This window comes from Lissotriton helveticus, chromosome 7 (genome assembly GCF_964261635.1).
Source record: "Lissotriton helveticus chromosome 7, aLisHel1.1, whole genome shotgun sequence".
Taxonomy (NCBI): domain Eukaryota; kingdom Metazoa; phylum Chordata; class Amphibia; order Caudata; family Salamandridae; genus Lissotriton; species Lissotriton helveticus.
This window is the reverse complement of record NC_136068.1, coordinates 1,084,723,036-1,084,742,801: the sequence shown is the minus strand read 5'-3', so window position 1 is coordinate 1,084,742,801 and position 19,766 is coordinate 1,084,723,036. Positions and strand designations below refer to the sequence as shown.

Here is a 19,766-nt window from a genome sequence, read left to right as displayed (position 1 = left end):
CGACTCACTAGAGCCCCTGGCGCCACAAGTATTCTGAGGCCTGCACTGGCTGGTCCCCACGCGCTCCGCCGCGGTGGGCCTGGAGCCTACCCTGATAGTCTGGCACCATTTTAGGAGCGCCTGGATTACCTTAGCCCCCCCCCGGCCGGGTGACGGTCGGGGCCCGGTCATTGGTGCTGGAGGCAGAGATGGTGGCCCCCGGGCTGCGCTAGGAGGACAGACTTTGGGATCAAATTGATGCGCAGACTGCGACAGGCCTGCACCCCCTGACTCTCCACTGGTGCTGGGACAATTGTGGAGAGCGCGCGAGATTCCTGACCTGGTTCCCTGGACTGTTGCCTGGCTGGCCCTGCCAGACCCTAGACAAACTTCGGTCCCCGGTGACGGCGAGGATACGCTGTGGAGCCACTGCAACTGCCCGTAAGCCATTATCCTCAACTCAGCATTGCGCTCGGAGTGGCCTGTTCGGGCACTGTCTGTTCCTGTTTTGGGCTGCGAAGACTATAAGTGTGCTTGGTGTGCTGGGCTACCTGCGGAGGGGATCGGTTGCGGCGCCATGGGTCGTCCGGACCGCACGCAACCCAAACTTAACTTTGAACAGGGCAAAAAACTAAGGACCCAGACCCTCCACAACTTACTACGAGCGGCGGAGCTGGAGATTCGGGGGAAGGTGACCCCTCAGAACCTGACATCCGTACCATTCTATTGGCGATGGAAAATAACTTGCAGGGTGGTATCACTGCTTTAGGCACCAAAATGGATGCTCTCACATATCGTACGGACCGGATGGCGGAACGGCTGGACAAGCACGCCGAACGCCTAGACATGTCGGAGCGCAGAATAGGGGAGGTGGAAGAGTCGCAGATGTCTCTGGACTCGGAACACAAGCAGTTGGGCAAGGTGATTCAGCTATTGCAGGATAAGGCCGAGGATTTGGAAGCGCGGTCGCGCAGATCAACATACGCATCACAGGCCTCCCAGAAAACACCCAAACGGGTAACATTGAACTCTTTGTGGAATCGCTCCTTAAAAAGCTGCTGGGAGACACCGCTTTTTCAGGAATGTTTGTAATGGAACGAGCCCACCGCACCCGAGGCCCGAGGCCCAAGCCGGGGGCCCTACCGCGACCCATCGTGGCTAAACTTCTTAATTACAGAGACCGGGATACTGCTCTGAGATTGGCCCGAGAGAAACAGCCACTGAACTACGAGGGTAGCACGCTATCCCTGTTCCCGGATTTTACAGCCAGGGTGCAGGAGGCTAGGCGCCAGTTTGTTCCCATGAAACGGCAACTTCGAGATCTCGGAATAGATTATGCGCTGCTGTATCCTGCCAAGTTAAAGGTTAACAGACAGGGTCGCTCTACCATTTTTACTGATCTGAAAGCGCTACAGAAAGCCATGAAGGACTGGCGCAGAGAAACTCAAACTGCGCCGAGCGATGAGAGGTCGGAGGAGACAACAGGAGGGCCCATGGACGAACAGAACTAGGTCTGTTGCAGACTATTGAGTGAGGTACTTGCTCTTCAGTGACAGATGCACTTCAGACATGTTGTTTTTTGCCATCGGAGGGTGCTGGTTTGAGGCGGACATGACTGCTTGTTGAGTCCGTACACCATTGCAGATCCCGGAATTGTTGAGGGGGAGCTGTGCACTGGGTGGGAGGCGGGGGGGGTGTTCTCCTACTTGAGACTTGTATACAATGATACCTTGGTGATCACTTGATCTTTTTGCCCATAAATGTGCATGATGTTCGTTAATCAGAGATGCTGCATTTGCCTTACGAGTTGTATCCTGCTATATATTTTATTGTCGCTTGAGTGGGCTAATTACATGTGTCAGATGTATTGGGAGGTAAGGACAGAGTGATGGGGCTCCCCGGATTCGGGAATTACTCCCCCGTACTGCTATGGGATATAGCTTGACATTTTCATAGGTACTGGCTCTTCGCTACCTTCTTATTTGTAGAGGCAGGAGGGCGAGGCGATGTGGCGGTAGCACAGAAAGGATACTGATTTATACTTGATATGTGCATGCTACCTATGCCCCGGTGTGTGAACCACATTTCCCTGCCCTACTCTCTCTTCTGGGGGACTTGCTTTTGTTATGTGTTGTTTTGCCATATTCATTTGGTATTGGGGGTGATGGGTAGGGGTGGGGGGGGAAGAGTATCTGGGGATCAATGTAGGGGGGCGGCGGGAGGCGGGATGGGACGCGGCAGAGTTGGGGATGGGCAAGGGTGGGAGGGGGTTGGGATGCAGTCATATGTTTTTCCCTTCTTGAGGTTTCTGAAAGTGGGAGTTTGGTTTATGGTTGTTTGTTTGGTTTTGCAATGTATTGGCACACGTACATATAGGACGACGCATTGGACGGTGGCACGCTCGATCACACTTTATCCCATGTGTACACCACACCCACCGCCATGACACAACCCACCCCGACAATGACAATCTCACCCTTCTGACATGGAATGTGCGGGGTTTAAATGACCATAGAAAGATTAGACTGGTGCAGCAATACCACTCGAGGCACGCGATCGATGTAGCCTTGCTCCAAGAGACCCACTTGCGGCCAAACAGTCCTACACTGACTTACAGGGGATTACACAACAACATGCACGCTGCCGACTTCACCTCCAATGCTAGAGGTGTGCTGACCTGGGTAAATCCCAAGTCCTCCCTGACCATGACACCTATCGCCACTGACACGGAAGGACGATACACCATCACGAAATGCGCTGGCAAAGGCATGACCTTTCATGTGATTAACACGTATGGCCCCAATTTTGATTGCCCCTCTTTCTACTTAACGCTAGCCAGCAAGATCAGGGACCTGGGCGACGGACATGTACTGTGGGGCGGGGACTTCAGCATGACACGGCAACCGGCGTTGGATCGCTCGGATGGCCCCGGCAGACGCCCCTTAGCCTCTGTCCGAGTGTTGGAGACTGAGATGACTAGAATAGGACTGCAGGACGTTTGGAGAACCAGACATCCGACACAAGGGGGATACACACACAATTCGGCACAACACAATATCCATACCCGTATTTATTATTGGTTATTCTCCGTGCCCCTCCTCTCCATGGTGCAGGCCTGCGCGACGCTGCCCCGAACCTATTCGGATCATTCCCCGGTGCTGGTTACGCTTCGAGCCCCGAAGCACCGACCCCACCCCCTTTTTCGTGGCGCCTTCCACCGTACGCGCTTTTGGACGACGCCTTTCGGGAAGAGCTGGCGTCGGCCATTGAGGAATTCTTCTATAGGAATATAGGCTCGGTAGACTCCATTTTGACTGTTGGGGAAGCCTTTAAGGCGTATATAAGAGGCGTGGGCATTTTGAAACATGCGGGCGTACTAAAGTCCATTCGAGGACGTCTAGCGCTCCTAGAAAGTAAACTGAAGGACATAGAAGCACGTCGCCATAGGGATACCGGCGCGGAGTTGTCCCAAGAACTTGAGAAAACGCTAAGGGAGTATCATGAGGAGGCAGACGTGGAGGTGAAATATCTGGGGAAATACTCTAAAGCCAGATCATACGGGGAGGGGGAACGGCCGGGGACGGGTTTGGCTAGACTCGCCAAACAACGCAAACAAGGCGCTGCGGCGCCGGCACTGCGATCGCCACAAACTGACGAGGAACTGCCGGATGAGCAAGTAGCAGAACGTTTTAGGGAATACTACGAGGCTCTTTACGCTACTAGGGGCCCGATCCTGAAGGACCATATCCTTGATTACTTAATGCACATTAAGTTACCCTGGCTCACAAATAGTCATCGTGAATTTTTGGCGCGTCCATTCGAGAGAGAGGAGGTGGTCTGGGCATTGTCATCCATGAAGGCGGGGAGCGCCCCGAGCAGAGATGGCTTCCCGGCCTCGTTTTATAAAACGTACTCTGATTTATTGATACCCAGGCTGCTGACACTGATCGAGCAGATGGCGGAGGGGGATACGATGCCAGCGACGATGAAGGAAGCTATTATTGTAGCTATCCTCAAGCCGGATAAGCCCCCGGGGGAATGTGCTTCTTACCGACCACTGTCCCTGATTAATGTGGACGCGAAGATATTCGCTAAGAATGTTGCACATCGTCTCAGCCCTTGGATCCCTACAATGGTGGCTCCCGAACAGGCGGGCTTTGTCCCCAACTGTAATCTGACCTATAACCTACGCACGTTTTTTGCGGCGATCCAACACAGGCGACAGGAGGTACCAGCAGTAGCCGTCTTCCTTGATATGGAAAAGGGCTTCGACTCTGTCGAATGGCCTTTTCTCCGCCTGGTACTCCAACGCAAGGGAGTTGGGGATCTCTTTCTGCAACTGTTGAACACTCTTTATACCTCCCCAACGGCGCGGGTGCGCATTGGATCACTCACAACTGAGCCTTTCGAGATAGGTCGTGGCACCAGGCAGGGCTGGCCCCTCTCCCCTATCTTGTATGCCTTGGTGGCGAACCTTTAGCGTGCGCATTGCGCGAATATCACGGTCACCGAGGAATCCGCTTTCCGGGATACAACCTAATAGTTTCCACATATGCAGATGATACCCTGCTCTATGTGCGGGAACCAGAGGAAAACCTCTCGAGGGCGCTGAGGGAAGTGGTCCTGTTCAGTTTGCTGTCTGGGATCAATGTGAATTGGAGCAAAACTGTCATGTTCCCGCTCACCCCTGCCACCAGGAGGGTTGACTCGGATTACCCCATATAGTGGACTACGGACTCGGTACGTTATCTGGGTATCCGTTTACACACGGACTCGGAGGTGGTACTTCGGGAGAATTATGGAGTGGCAATCTCCAAGCTCGAGGATACGATTGCTAAATGGATAGATCTCCCCCTGTCACTACTGGGCTGTACATCATTGTTGAAGATGGTAGTCGTCCCCCGAATGCAATTTCTTTTCAGTAATATCCCGATGGTCCTGTCGGGTGCCTTCTTTAAACAACTACATGCGTTTGTGTTGCGTCTGGTTTGGGCTGGTAAGCAACCCAGGGTGGCATGGGACATACTTGTTCGCCCCTATGAGAAGGGAGCCCTGAATGCCCCGGATCTTGAGCTATACTATCGCGCTGCTCAGGACGCACACGCGTATGGCTGGATGCATGGACCTGCGGAAGCGCCGCATCTGAAGATTGAGGGAATAGTGGCAGATCCGGTCTCGCTACCGGCTCTTCTCGCCCGTCCTCGGGACCGGCCAACGGGCATTCTGGATTCACTAAATGCTGTGACATATGCCTGGTTACACCTCATCACCTCATGGACGCACAGGCTTGCTCATTGTTATACGCCCCGAAAGCGCAGCTGGCTTGGTGCACATGGCTTAGCCCTTGTAGGGACAAAGGTGTACTATCTACACTTGCTACATTGAATCCGACTACCATGGTCGACCTCTTTGCAGGTGGCTCGGCTCGCACCTGGGACGACATTGAAACGGATGGAGTCTCAGCGCCCAGCCTCTCCTTCGCTTCCAGTTCCACAGAGTGAGACATGCCTTGCTGGCGCTTTGGGGGGACGATATGGAGGAGCCGCAGGTGGTGCTTGTGTACGAATTCATGGCCTCTGCTAAGGCACCTACTAAATTAATATCGCGACTTTACCGAATCACGCTAGCAGAGCGGACGACGCACTACGCGAAGCCGCGTTTGGCGTGGCAGACGGATTTAAACACTGACCTCCCTGAAGACAAATGGCGGTATTGTTGCGCAAGTGTTCGGAAGGTGTTGCTCAATGGCCGTCACCACCTGTTGCATTTTAAGTTCCTTAACAGGGTTTACTACACCCCTGAGCGGTTGTTCCGATACGGCTTGCGAGAGGGTCCTGGCTGTAAGAGGTGCAGCGCTCAGTCTGCAGACTTCCTGCACCTGGCCTGGACTTGTCCGAGGGTGGCAGACTTCTGGCTGGCAGTGTACAAAGAAGTGAATGAACTCACTGGTCTATCGTTAACCCCTTCTCTGCTTTTGGCCCTGTTGGGATACTCTAAAGATATTGCGCCAGCATTGCGGAGATTGATAGATATGGCCTTTTTAATTGCCAGGCGCGGTGTTGCGTTAACTTGGATGCATGGGCCGACCCCGACGATGGCCAGATGGGAGAATGATATGCTATACTGCTGTACACAAACGGGACTATACAGCAAATTACTACCCCCCCCAAAACCGACCGAAAAATTACTGGGCGTTGTACTTGGAGAGGAGGTCTATACGAGGGGATGGCGACTCGAGAGCCGAGGCCTCAGTCACAGAGTCAGACAGCACACGAGACGACATCACTGCATGACAAAATAGAGACATTATCTTAGAGAACTGTTTTGTGACTCGAATACTGACATCGTGTTGGAAGGAGTGACTACTAATAACACCAATGTAATCAGAGGGGTGGTTGTACATTGTATAGGTGATAGCAGCTCGGACTAGAGCTGGGGAGGTGCTGCTGCCTTTGTGCAATGTGTTTCTGTCATAAAGTTACTGTATTGCTATTCCTGTGTAGGTGCCACTGCTGTGCTTAATGGATGTTTTTTGTTTAAATGCCAATAAACAAATAAAAAAATAAAAAACTATTACCCAACCCTAGAGGGGAGGGTAGAATCAGCACCACAGCAGCGGAAGAAACAACGCAAGCACCCTATGATAGCAATTATACCAAGGTGCACTCCCAGTTTGCGCCAACACTAAGAAGCGTGCCGCACAGCGGCTTTTTATTGGGGCGCAAAACGATGACAGGGCATCAGCCATGAAGGGCTGCGCCTGAAGTGAACAGAACAAGGGCCCAAGGGATAGTGGCCGGCAAAAAAAGCGCAGCCATCCCGAACAAGAGGAGTACTGTCCCGACCGGAACCAATTGCAACCGCAGTGCAATAGAGCAATGCCAACATTAGGATTGTAGCAGAAATCAGGACAGCCTGACCCTCAGGAGGATGTCCGTGAGGAAGACTCCATAGGAGCATACCAAGGCTAATGCAGTGACCCAATAGCCAGCAGATACCCCTCAAACCCCGTGAGGGGAATCCTCTTGGGCAAAGCAAATATTCAGAGGACTGAAAGGAAGACAGAACCAGCCGTCCGGCTGTACTGAACAAATACTTAGATAGCGGAACAGCCGCTTACATTATGCGGGTATTATACAAGAACCCGGGACATTTCTGAAAAACCAACAAGGTAACATCACCTATACAGAAGAAAAAGATATTAGAAGGCAGAAAATTGTTCCTCAATAGTTACGGCAACCCAGACATGAGGCGGGAGACCGCTGAATCTGCGTGGCTGTCAAAAAGGTCCACGCCAGTGAATGGCAGATCTCTAAGAGCATCCCGAACACTGTCTGGGAAACGACAGTCACGCAGCCATGCATGGCGGCACAAAGCCACAGCCCGAGCAACAGCCCTACCCAGAGTCAGTTGCATCGAGGAAAGATCGCAGGGAAAATTGCGCCATTCCCCTGCCATCAAGAATAAGGCGAAGTAATTCTGCCCGAGGACCTTCTGGAATAGAAGGAAGGAAGGAAGATCTCGACTAAGTCCCAAAGGGCGAAGGAAGCGCGTGTGCGAACACACAAGACGTATTTAATGCACAGATGCCATCACTGGCAGAGGCAAAAAGCTGGCGACCACACGTTTCCAACCACCTAGACTCCCTGGTGGGAGGTAGCAACGGCAAAGCGGAGGAAGGCTGCAAGTCAAAAGCTGCCTGAACAACTAGACCCTGAGTTCTAGGGTGAAGTGGGCAGAGTGAATCATCCGGGCAGGGGTGTGGAATTTAATAAAATTTCTACTTGTCCATGAGGCAGGCTGCTTAATAAATCTACTTGTCCTGTAACAAAATCCACTTGTCCCATTTGTGCCATGTAATGCGGCAACAAATTACGCAGCAATCTCATTTTTTAAGAGTTCTGATATAGCTTCTCTGATTATGCCAGGGTTCATACCATAGTAGTGTTTGAATACTAGTAATTTCCTTATGATGCTATGTTTCTTCAGGTCTACATACTGGGGCTGAAGGTAGTGGTAAGCAATAGTTCCAGGGTTGGAATGCCCTTTTTAGTCTGTGCAAACCTACTAACGTGCTTGTTTTAAGTGTTTTCAACAGTTCTTCTCTAATCATTTCCCATACTGAGAACTGTTGGAAATTTATTACTGACAGTGGCAGCCTTAAAACTTCTTCCAGGGTTGGGAAAAAAGTGATTGGAGAAAAAAAGTGAACTTGAAAACATTCAGATCTTCACATAAGCAAATCTACACCTGCATATTTGCTCATGCTAAAATGCAGTTCACAAATATTTTCTGGGAGTACTATTTCTTGGCCTACTTCTGTAAATTCTTGTGAATTCGTGAAAACTGTGCATATGCACTTAATGCAAGGATATATGCCATGGATGCACTTTTGAGACTTTCTTTAATAATTGGGCCTCTAATTAGGCCTGGCATTAACCATTGTTTTGTTTTTTATTCTGTCTCTCTCCGTCTATCAGCTGGAGTCCCTGTAAGTGACAGTATTTTGCTCTTTTAGAAGGAGCATAGTGGCACACAAAGTAGTTTTGTTCAGAGCCCAGAACCACTGTTGCAATGTGTGCTGAGACCAACATTTTGATTGTTTTGCTTTTGCCAATGCTTGTTAGAATGGTGAGGACCCAGCAGCTCACACAGTTAAGGTTTTACAAAAACCATGCCTAAACAAGTCACGCCTTGACAAAACCAAAAGGCTGACCACCAATTTCAGACCCGCTAGCTTTGCCAATGCTTGTTTATTTTTGTTTTACCATATTCGTATTTAAACTGGTTACATTGATTTCCGATTCTGAATATTTTTGGTAAATACTAACATACATCAACATGTTACTAAATGATGCTGCAAAGATACGGTACCTAAAATCTTACAGTAGTTTAGCTAAATGTTTTTTCTCGCATTTTGTGACCGTTTTATTTTGAAAGCAAAGAATCATCACTCTTGCTTTGAAGCTTCTGCAAATATTTGCATACAATCAGAGAGCATTCTGGGTGCATTATACAGAGCCTCATATTACTAATCTTTGAAAATGTGTGTACACTTTTATACTGGAACCACCGTTAGAAGTGCAGGCTGAGCTTAAAACATTTACTTTTAGTGCTCACCCTAATTCTAAAGGGTTTGCGGTAATGAACCATATATACAAGTTCGAACAGCATGAACACACGTATTATATATAACACACATGTAACCTTAATTGTACAGAATGCCCTTCCCTGATCCACACTGTGGTACTGTAAACTGGCAGCCAAAGGGTTTGTGCTGCAGGGGATTGGGCCTACTGGTCCCAAGGACAAAATGCACATTAAAACTTGTTGCCCTAGACCCCAAACAATATGTCCTGGGCGTCGGGCTATAGGAATTCCACATCCCTGTCCGGGGCAGGACGGTGTCAACGAGCAGTGGCCCGATCAACAGGGTCACCAGAGGAGGGCCTCACCCATGTGCCAAGCATGATGTCAAACAAAAATGCCCCAAGGGGCAGCAAAGGCTCCACCTCAATAGGCTCCATGTGGCGAAGATCCAGTAAAGGATCAGAAGGCAGGGAAACCACAGGGGGCTGAAATCGAAGAATAGCCACCGCCCTGTGAACAGCCCGTGCGTAGGCATAACTAGCCTCAGCTATCATCCTAGGAGGCGACAATAAACCGTCAGTAGGACTAAGCCGTCCACTTGACAGCAAAAGTGGAGGGGTCTGAGGCTGATCCGAAGGCCAAGCCACACTAGGTACCTGCTCCATGGGGCACCAAAACTACCTCGGACCTGGGGAGTCCAGAGGAACGTCAACCTCTTGTAAAAGAGGAGGCGTCAGCACCGGCGTTGACCGATGCCGTATGGGAGTCGTATCGATGTCCGAGGAGTCGTGAGGAACGTTAACCTCATGTAAAAGAGGTGGCGTAGAGGGTGGCACCGGTGTCGACTGACGCCGAGTCGGAATCGTCTCGACGTCGACGACCTGCAAAGGGGCTCAGCCTGGGCGCCCACCGACTGCGATCCCACCGCAATATGCGAGGAGGAAAGACTTCGACAGGGCGTCGAGCCTGGCGGCGCATTTGACATTAGCGCAGGAAGCCGTGCAGGGCTATGCGGTGACTGGAGGGGTGGGCTGGATGGCTGACTGGGAGGACCCTCTGGGCCGTGTCCCGCTGACGTCATATCGACTCTGGAGCCGGAGTCAATGCACACAGCCGGCGTCGAGGAAAAATCTGCCGGAGAAGATCTGACATAAGTGCCTTCCACCTCTGTGGGACCCGAAGGCGCACCAGGAAGAGGGGGTGACCCAAAATAGGAGTGGAGTGCTTTTGAATAAGCCTCATTTGGGCCCACGTTGCTCCAACTCCCGGAAAGGGAGGGTACGGAGGAGACAACGGCCGGACGCCCGTGCCTGGCAAGGAGCAAGAAGAATGGGCACCAGCGTAATGCGTAAGGGAGGAAGAGCTCCGCGATTTATGTTTGTGCTTACCCGCCTCTGAACGACGTCCCCGATCCAGAGAGTAAGAACGGCAGCGTAAAGGTGCAAGACCGGACAACAGGGCTTCTTCAGTGCTCGCACTATAGTGCGAGCCCTGAAGAAGTCCTTGTATGGACGAAACGCGTTGGCGGTTGCAAAACGTTTAAAAAAAAGAAAAATATAGGATGAAATTTATACGACCACATAACATCGACTCTTCATTGGAATACATTTGCATCTTGAAAACTGTTTATTGCTTATTACTTGCCCTTTAAAGTGTGATGGGCTAACTTTGTCTAAAGAATTATCTGCACCTCAGGAAGAAAATGGAGTTATGAAAAGGAACCAAAACAACCCAGTCCCTGAACTGTAGACAGTGGATCCACATCCCAGCAACTATGCATAAAAGGGAGGCACAGTTCTGCGAATTTTGTTCCAGTTCCAAGTTGCTTCACTGCCCAAGAATAGGGGCACCTTGCAGAGTACTCGAAGAGCTGCTGTGATCCAGTACGGTACTGCTGGTAGTTAATCTCCCAGAGGCCCAGGAAATTGCCTGAAATCTGCACTTCTTGCGGAAGAAGCTGTGGGTCTCTAACAGCTTTGCTGGACTGCTGCAGCATTTACCATCTGACACAGAGAGAAAGAGGCGGGCCAACCAAAACATGCTCCGGTGACCACAAGCATGATTGATCGCACTGTGCGGACAAAAGCTGCACAATTGTGCTTGGAATCTCTGCATGTGTACCAAGGTCTTGTAAAACTATGTAGAGAACATAACTCCTAGGCAATCAGGATAATTCAAGAATTATATATAAATAATGTAATATAGGGAGAAACAAAGGATAAAGAGAAAAAATGTACAGAAAATATCCACTCTTTAATGATTCTTTGTTAAAAATTCGAATATATAAAAAATTGTGTGATTTACACAATCTATAATGCATTTAAATTCATAACAGCCAATACATAAACAAAAAATTAAAAAGGTTAAAAAGTGGCGAGATCTTATGACTTTCGATACGCGTTTCAGCGTACACAATACCTTCTTCAGGAGTAGCCACACAATTATTTAAAAAATCTATAGTAGGGCCAGTTTATGAAGGTGGAGAACTGCACTTAGTCTCTTAATCGATCCAATTTAAAAATCTGATCCTCTGATTTATGGTGTTGTAATGCGATGTCAAACGACATGAACAGGAAAATCAGATGGCTTCCTTAATACTCATACAGACCTAATGTCCACATTCGATAATCTGATGACTGTCTGTGTTTGCAGACAGGCGATAACACTCAATATACTCAATTAGTGATTTTATTCAAATGGACGGCTTTTCTAAAAGGAAAATATATGTAACTGATAAAATTCCTATTTTATTACTAGCATCGGGCAGAAAATGGCAACCGGAGTCTTGGAGTAGAATACCGCGGTCTAGTAAAACACCACCTGAGAGACATGGTCTTTGAATTAGCTACACAAACTTGGCTGAGACTGATGCAACAGCATACAATAACTCCATAGGTAAGGATTACAGATTCACCTGTCTGGCAGAGGAACACTGTTCCACTTTGCCTAAGTAACTATGACCCTGCACTAAAACTTTCTCTGAGCAGTGTAACCCCTAGAACCCGTCTAGTGTCTTGCTGGCATTACTGGCATGCTTATAGGTGCATCTCACAATGCAACGTGGTTCTTATATTCCCTCATACGCAACACAGTATTTGCTCATCAGCTTCTACTCACAAGAGTTCAGTTTGTGGGGGCAAACACCGACATCTGTATACACACCCATTCACAAATGCGCCACACCAAAGACAACATTTCTTCAGGTGCAGCTAACCTGTCACCAATAGTTCCTTACATGCCTTGTACCATAAATGCAGTAAACACTTTTATACTGCAAGACCAACAAGCTTGTAGGTCTACAACCCTAGTGTACATATGACACTGAGATTCAGACTGCCACGATGAATTAAACAGGATAACGCACATCGAAACAACAAACAAATGATGGACGGAATGCTGAATGAATAATACATTCATCCCCAGTCAAGCGATCTGGGTTAAAGCCATCATTCTTTTGCTCACCATCCCACCCCAATTTAGACCGAGCCATGTGCAAATCAGTCTTGACCCTGGGCCTCATAGGAACACTCCAGACCGAACTGCCAAGCCAGGTCCTCCCGGGTGCGGAAACAAGCATTCTGAGACCGGTTTCAGGGTATTACCCTTCATCAGCCAAACTAGCTTGAATCCAGTGGCACAGTGAGCAAGGGACCCACGGCTGGGAATACCCAACCCACTTAGGGCGAAAAGTGCTATGCAAACAAATGATGGACGGAATGCTGAATGAATCATACATTCACCCCCAGTCAAGAGATCTGGGTTAAATCCATCGTTCTTTGGCTCACCATGCCACACCAGTTTAGACCCAGCCATATGCAAATCAGTCTTGACCCTGTGCCTCATGGGAACAGTCCAGACCGAACTGCCAAGTCAGGTCCTCCCTGGACCGGAAACAATCATTCTGGGACCGGTTTCAGGGTATTACCCTTCATCAGCCAGACTAGCTTGAATCCAGTGACACAGTGAGCAAGGGACCCAAGTCTGGGCATACCCATCCTACTTAGGGCAAAAAGTGCTACGCAAACAAATGATGGACAGAATGCTGAATGAATCATACATTCACCCCAGTCAAGAGATCTGGGTTAAATCCTTTTAAAGAGTTAGGAGCCTATAGTCAATCACACATCTCCCAATGTAAGCTCCTAAAGTGCCGAAACAGCCAGAACATGCAGGATTCCATTTACATTTACCGCTTTCAAGTACACCTACTACTACTAGCAGAAATGTATTATGTGTCCTCTACTCACTGGGCTCCTCCAACAGAGCAGCCAGCTCTGACACCACTTGCAGGAAGATTTGAAGGTGGACAGCCCCATACTACTCCATTCTGGTTGCAGTGCCTCTATGTAGCCTTCTTTCCGTGCCAGTGACAACTCCATGTGATCTGTGCTTGACTGATTCTTAATTTTATTACAAGCCAATAAAACAGCATACACTATTAAATGATAGTGCCTCTAGCTCGGTAGGTTCGAAAGAGAACACAAATAGGACGTGCAATTTGTTGGAATAACAATAGGGCTTGACGCTGCTGAAATGCAACATAACATCTTAAATCCAAGATCCTCCCACTTCATCCCCTAAATACAGCCTCTTCTCATACCTCTCCAACCAACCCACCTTTTATTTCCAAACTCTGGCGCCTAGCCTCCTCAAGTCACACCCTTTTCAGCCACACCCCCTGTAGGCCAGGCAATTTCCTTCCAATATATCCCTCCCCAGTCCATTTCCGTTCTTGCCCCTACACTTACCAGTACCGCCTTATCCTGCTCAGTGACCCTGCTACGCCGCTTCCTGCCAAAAATGTTACCCATCTCGTTCCAGGTACTACTACTGACGGGCTCAGCATCCCCTCGAGTCCAGCTCCTGTCCTGAGTCTGACAGTACTTCCGCTCCCGCCCGGCAACAACGACCCGGACAAGACAATTCGTCTGGAAACAAAAGAAGGACTGTCGCTCACTTAACAGAGTTGACGCCATCTTGGACGAGAGACTAATTAGCTGAAAATCCGAAAACAATATTTCATATCAGAACATAAATATAATCCGTTTTCACTTTTTTGCTTGCACAGACCCAAGTTTGTCACGTGACAGTATTTCAATTTTAAAACGTTTATGATCGTTTACAATAAACACTTTAATACACGAGTTTACTACCATCGTTTCATAACTGCATGCTCTCCACTATTATTTAACAATGTGTATGTTTTGTTTTCCTTCTCTTGCTTTCAGTTATTGGTAAAACTGCCAGAAAGACTCTATCCTGAGACTGCGAACACGAGGATCACATAGTCCTGTCTCACGTTTTTCCCAGTCTGTTGTTTGTTTTTAACAGTATTGAAGATAGATAGCAGAGAGAGAGAGTAAAGTCAAGAGCGGACGTTGCATCGATGGCGGCCACATTTGAACTAGCAGCTCTATCGTATCAACAGCGATTAGTAGTGATTATGCTGGGGTACGCCAGAGAGATTAGGAACATCAGACTACTGAATTACCCTCTTTAGTATCTTTTTTTTTTGTCTGTTTAATTTGAGCAGTAAGTCTGTTTAATTTGAGCAGTAGTGAGGGCAAGGACATTTTTGACTGCCTGAGAGATTACATTTCAAACTTGCATAGCTTACGTTCCATTTAACTGTGGTGCCTCATTGACATCGAGGTGTACTTTAAGACACTCCAAACAACTAGTGAGAGATCCACTTGCGGATAGACTACCTGATACTTCTTAGGGTCTAATTGCAAACCTTATGAATAAGCAATGAAACCCTCAACTGAAGGGCAGCCCTGCCAAGTATCACGCCTTGGGTGTGACACTAACGCATTTTTGTACGGCGGTCCGCATCACCGCACAAAAATGCAAGGTCACGCATTTGTGGCGCATCCTTGACATCACCACCCTTACAGAGGAAGAGATAAACGGGACCGAAATCGTAATCCCGGCCAACTCCGAATGAGCTGAGCACGCAGCGTAGACCACGTGCTGTTCTGGCATTGTGTATATAATAGTCTAAGTGTGAAATGTCGGTTTGTGAATGGCTCATTGCTGCGCTGCCTGCAGCAATGAGCATTCATTATTAGCAAACCTACTGCGGGGCACGGCATTCACGTGACCACATCAGTGTATCCTTAATTTCTTTGCGTAGGCGGCAAAGCGAGTGGCACTGCTGGCAGTTTGAATTAAACTTCTTTTTGCCTCCTCGCTCATGCGCGCAAACACCGGCTTTGACTAGACGCCGGTTAGATGGGTCGGTCGCACAGTCGTGGCTGGCAGAGGCAGGATCTAAGATAATGAAAAGGTCAGGGGTTAGGTAGCTGAGCAGATGAGCACGCCACCGCCGCTCGCACCACCGCAGGCTTGCCTCGATCTCTCAAAATGTCACCCAGCCAGCCCTACAAGCAGTGGCGGCTGCTGTGCCTGCTGCCACCCTGTAGCAGAGATTGCTGCTGCTTGCCACTTTGGGTCCGCTATGCGAAGTGGTATAATCCTGATTCCCGCGTACTAGGGGTCAACAGACCCTACCTCGCCAACGGCGGGGCCGGACTGCTGCCTGCAGCTGTGAGTGTGTGTACCAGCCCAGGGGGAAGGTGCCTGTCGCCGCTGCGCCGTCTCCGCTCGTCGCCTGCCTTTCTTTAAAGTAACGTGCAAGTTTAAACATGATCTCTTAACCTCTGAACAAGGAAAACTATTGATGCTCTTATATACAATTATAATCCCGTGCTCATTTGATTGAGTTTTTTAGAGGTTCAGCAGTCATGAAAGTGCTTAGTTAAAGCTTTTTATTTTCGGTTTGTCAGAGCAGAATTAAAGCAGAACACCTGCTCAAAATTTTGGTACTGGAAAGTCTGGACCTCGGATACATTCTATTCAGTAAATACCCCAACGAACAATGTCGATGTGCGTTTTCAAATGAGGAGACCCAATCTTGAAAATAGTCCTCATCCACCTCCTTATCTCCCCCCACCCCCCACTATACCAGTCATGTTATTCTCTGTATTCCAGGTGAGCAAGTGGCAGGCACACTGCACCGGTTTTCGCAACAGATAATCTGCCCCTGCTAAAATAACTGACTTTGCTGAAAATTACAGAAACGTCCTTTTGTTTGTAGTGGCACAGCGCGCACTGTCACAGAGTGGTGCAGATCTGAGTCCTCGTTTTGGTTAATAGTACGATCAGCTTATAAGGGCACTAGATGCTTCAGTTTCTGGTGCTTTCCAGCAGTTTTAACATCTTCTTTTTGCCCAAATGGGTGTAATTGCTGATATTTATATGTTTTCCTAGTCTTCCTTGCTTGATTTTGCTTCCGAAAAAGTGTCACTCACAGTCGTTGGAATGTCACTCATAATTACACTGAAATTATGAAAATGTCACACTTGGCAATCTCAAACCTTGGCAGCTATGGAAGGGTCTGACATGCCTACTCATTTTGTGCTATCTAATTTGGAAGGGGCGGACTTTGGACAATTACAGCACCTGGGTATCTGAACTGCCATACTCACACTGCTGCCCTTGCAAAGGCAAGTCCTCACACAAGCATATTTTTCACTATGCACACACATAGGAGCAGCTTTCAACCTGTAGACCACTTACCATGCACTCACAAAATACAATGTTAATTTTATGGCAAGACCGGAGGCTCCTAATATGCTTTCTTATCTTGCATTTATTATAATAGCAGCCAAGATAAGTGTAAAACTACAGTTCCCAGGGGCCCAGGAGAACACACTGGCCAATGGGAATGCAATAAAAAACGATACCTAACAACCAATCATGACATAGTAACCTATAAAACGTCATACCTGACTGCGCAGCTTCCTCTTTTCTTGCTGCGCGCAGTCAGATAAGTGCTTTATCTTTTTGCTCTCAGTATTGTTCTGTATTCGGTATTTATTTATTATATTGTTGTGTTATTGCTGGTTTTTACTGCCCCTTTAGCGCTGCTTTCACGCTTGTGCTTGCGCGGTTTTCACCGCTTTTAAGTGTCTCTGCGCTTCATTTCCTTTCTTTTCCCCCCGCGAGTGCTCGCTGTGGTCACACCCGTTACCGCTCTCCCAGGCATGACGCTCTCGCTCACCTGTTGGCCTGCTCTCTCTCGACCCGGTGTAGCGTCGAGCATTTTTCCTCAACAGTGATTTCTTCTGCTCTTCACCTCGGGGAGTGTTTCTCCTTCCTCCTCTGAACTCCGGAGCGCTCGTCCAGCCTGACACGCCCCAAGGAGTGTTTTCCTTTGACGCCCCTCCCCTCTGCCTCTCTGTTAACCCGTCAGTGACTCTTGTTCCTAGTATTGGGCATTATGGAGATGGATAGCTTTGCAGAACCTACAATTCTGAATGAAGAAGGCGAAGCCTTTAAACAAGACTTGAATAAATTCATTAATTCATCTGTGGAGACTCCTATGCGGTGCATGTCTAAAGGGATGGAAAATTCCATGTTAAGCCTCCTGTCCAAGGCACTGGCCCAGTCTGCGGGGATGGCAGACATAAAAAGGTGGGTTCCTCTGCTGCGTTGTTCGCTTCCAAAAGTGTATCACGTCTGCGTCGCCGGGTTTCCTCGCATTTGAATGAGGACCTAGTTCCACCCAGGGCTCCTGTTCAGGAGGGAAATGTAGGTATCGAGGGCAAGCAAAAACTCAAAGCGAAGCACGCACAGACACCGAAGAAATTAGTCATTTCTTCCATAATGGACACTGATGATGACATGCAGGACGCAGATGACCTTTTTGATCTCTTTGACATTTCTGACCCTCCCTCCCCCCTTCAAAAGATCCAAATCAGATTCTTATGTGTTTTAACCAGTTTTTGATTCTGAAGGAATGCCTATGTTCGATCCTTCCTCAATATGTCACCCTAACTCCACCGAGTGGTTGCCTACTGCTCACGTAGGGGAATACATTTCCGCCAGATTACGCCTGCCGTTGGAGGCCCCAGTCAGGTCCAGTCTTAAATCCGAATGTCCCAAACCTTCATTACCAGAAAAAAATACCATGGTTCCTGCTATTGACCAGCCACTCCTTACTTTCTTTTCTAAGTTTGGTAAAGATCCCCGCAAGGGGGTGGGCAAAGCCTGGTCCACTTGCCAGGATAAACTGCTCGATGTGGCGGGCCCTCTGGCTCGCATTTTTGACATGGCTGAAGCTGCCCGCTTAGATGGTTCGGACCTGTCGGCCGAAGAGATCTCCATGTGGGTTCAACAAGCCTTTTGTCTCCTGGGAAATGCAAATGCCGCCATTACACATGAGTGCCGTAAAGGCCTCTTGATTAAGTTGGACCCCAAATTGGCCAATTTGACTCCTCAAGATCCAGGTAGTAAGGCTAATGGTCTGCTCGTCGGCGACTCCTTGGTCAGGGATCTTAGTAGATTTGTGTCCACTATCGCATCTCTAGATAAGGCGCAACTGTCCATAAAGAAAGTATTTTTGGACGGGCCGGCAGAGGCAGGAGTCGCTCTTCCGGCCATTCCTACAACAATCAAGGCTCCAGGGGATCCTTCAACAATTCTTCCCAAGACTACAAACCCCAATTCTACCCGTCAGCTGGGTAGAGGTTTCAGAGGATGTAGACAGAAGAATTACTGCAATAACCACAACAACCAACAAGGTATGTCTTTTTCCTCTTCCCCCTGTGGGAGGACGTTTAAAACTGTTTCTTTCAAAGTGGCAAACTATCAGCACAGACCCATGAGTTCTAAATACTGGTCAAGGCTATCTTATAGAGCTCTATTCGCCGCCTTCTCAAACCGTTTTTCCCCCTTTTCTGGTCTTTTCAAAAGACATGGCACTTCTGATATCCTCAGAAATTCAAACTCTTCTTCGGAAACAAGCCTTTCTGGTCGCTCCTTTCGACCCGTCGGGCTTCCTAAGCTCTATTTTTCTCGTTCAGAAGAAGAACAAGAAACTGCGTCCAGTGATCAACCTGAAATGGTTTAACCATGGAAACCATTCTTCACTTACGGGATAGCCTACAACCATCAGACTGGATGGGTCGCCTGAACTTACAGGATGCTTACCTCACGGTTCCCATCCATCCTTCTCACTCCAAATTTTTCCAGTTCCAGTGGTCGAGCCTCACTTACCGCTTCACCTCCCTTCCCTTCGGTCTTTCTTCAGCACTCTGGTGCTTTACAAAACTGCTGAAGCCACTGGTGGCCTTTCTGAGATCCCTCGGGATCAGACTTATTATTTATCTAGACGATATCTTGATCATGAATTCGGACATGCAAATTCTTCCGTCAGAACTTCATACCACACAATCCCTCCTTTTGGAGTTGGGATTCCTCCTTAATGCCGAAAAGTCGATGCTCATCCCTTCTCAGACTATCGAGTTCTTGGGTTTCTTGATAGATTCCTTCGCAGCTTCTCTTCTTCTTCCCCAATCCAAAGTTTCTAAAATCAAGGCGGAAATCACCCATGTTCTGCGGACCTCTCTCATTTCCCTGAGATCGTTGACAAGGATAGTCTGTCGTCTCTCTGCTTCAATCCAAGCCATCTTTCCCGGACCGCTTCATTATCGGGCTCTTCAACGCCTAAAAATAAATCACCTCCGCCAAGGTTTGGCCTACGCCGACCTTATCGAATTGGATCAGGAATCCCGTTTAGAATTCCAATGGTGGATCCACCATTTAGATGCGTGGAACGGTCCAACTATCTTCGCCTCGGCCCCAGACCTTTATTAGAATCAGATGCCGGCCTGGCGGGTTGGAGTGCCCAT

The 19,766-nt window shown here is 48.5% G+C and overlaps 1 protein-coding gene across 1 annotated transcript in view; it reads right to left on the bottom strand.

The window, feature by feature from the left end:
• CHMP6 (charged multivesicular body protein 6) overlaps positions 1–13,984 on the bottom strand; it is a 102,587-nt gene extending 88,603 nt beyond the window's left edge. Inside the window, exon 1 of the mRNA XM_078654112.1 lies at positions 13,818–13,984. Within this exon, the coding sequence (XP_078510238.1) occupies positions 13,818–13,880 (63 nt within the window). The 5' untranslated portion in view covers positions 13,881–13,984. The remainder of the gene's footprint in view (positions 1–13,817) is intronic.
• Positions 13,985–19,766: the final 5,782 nt, after the last annotated feature.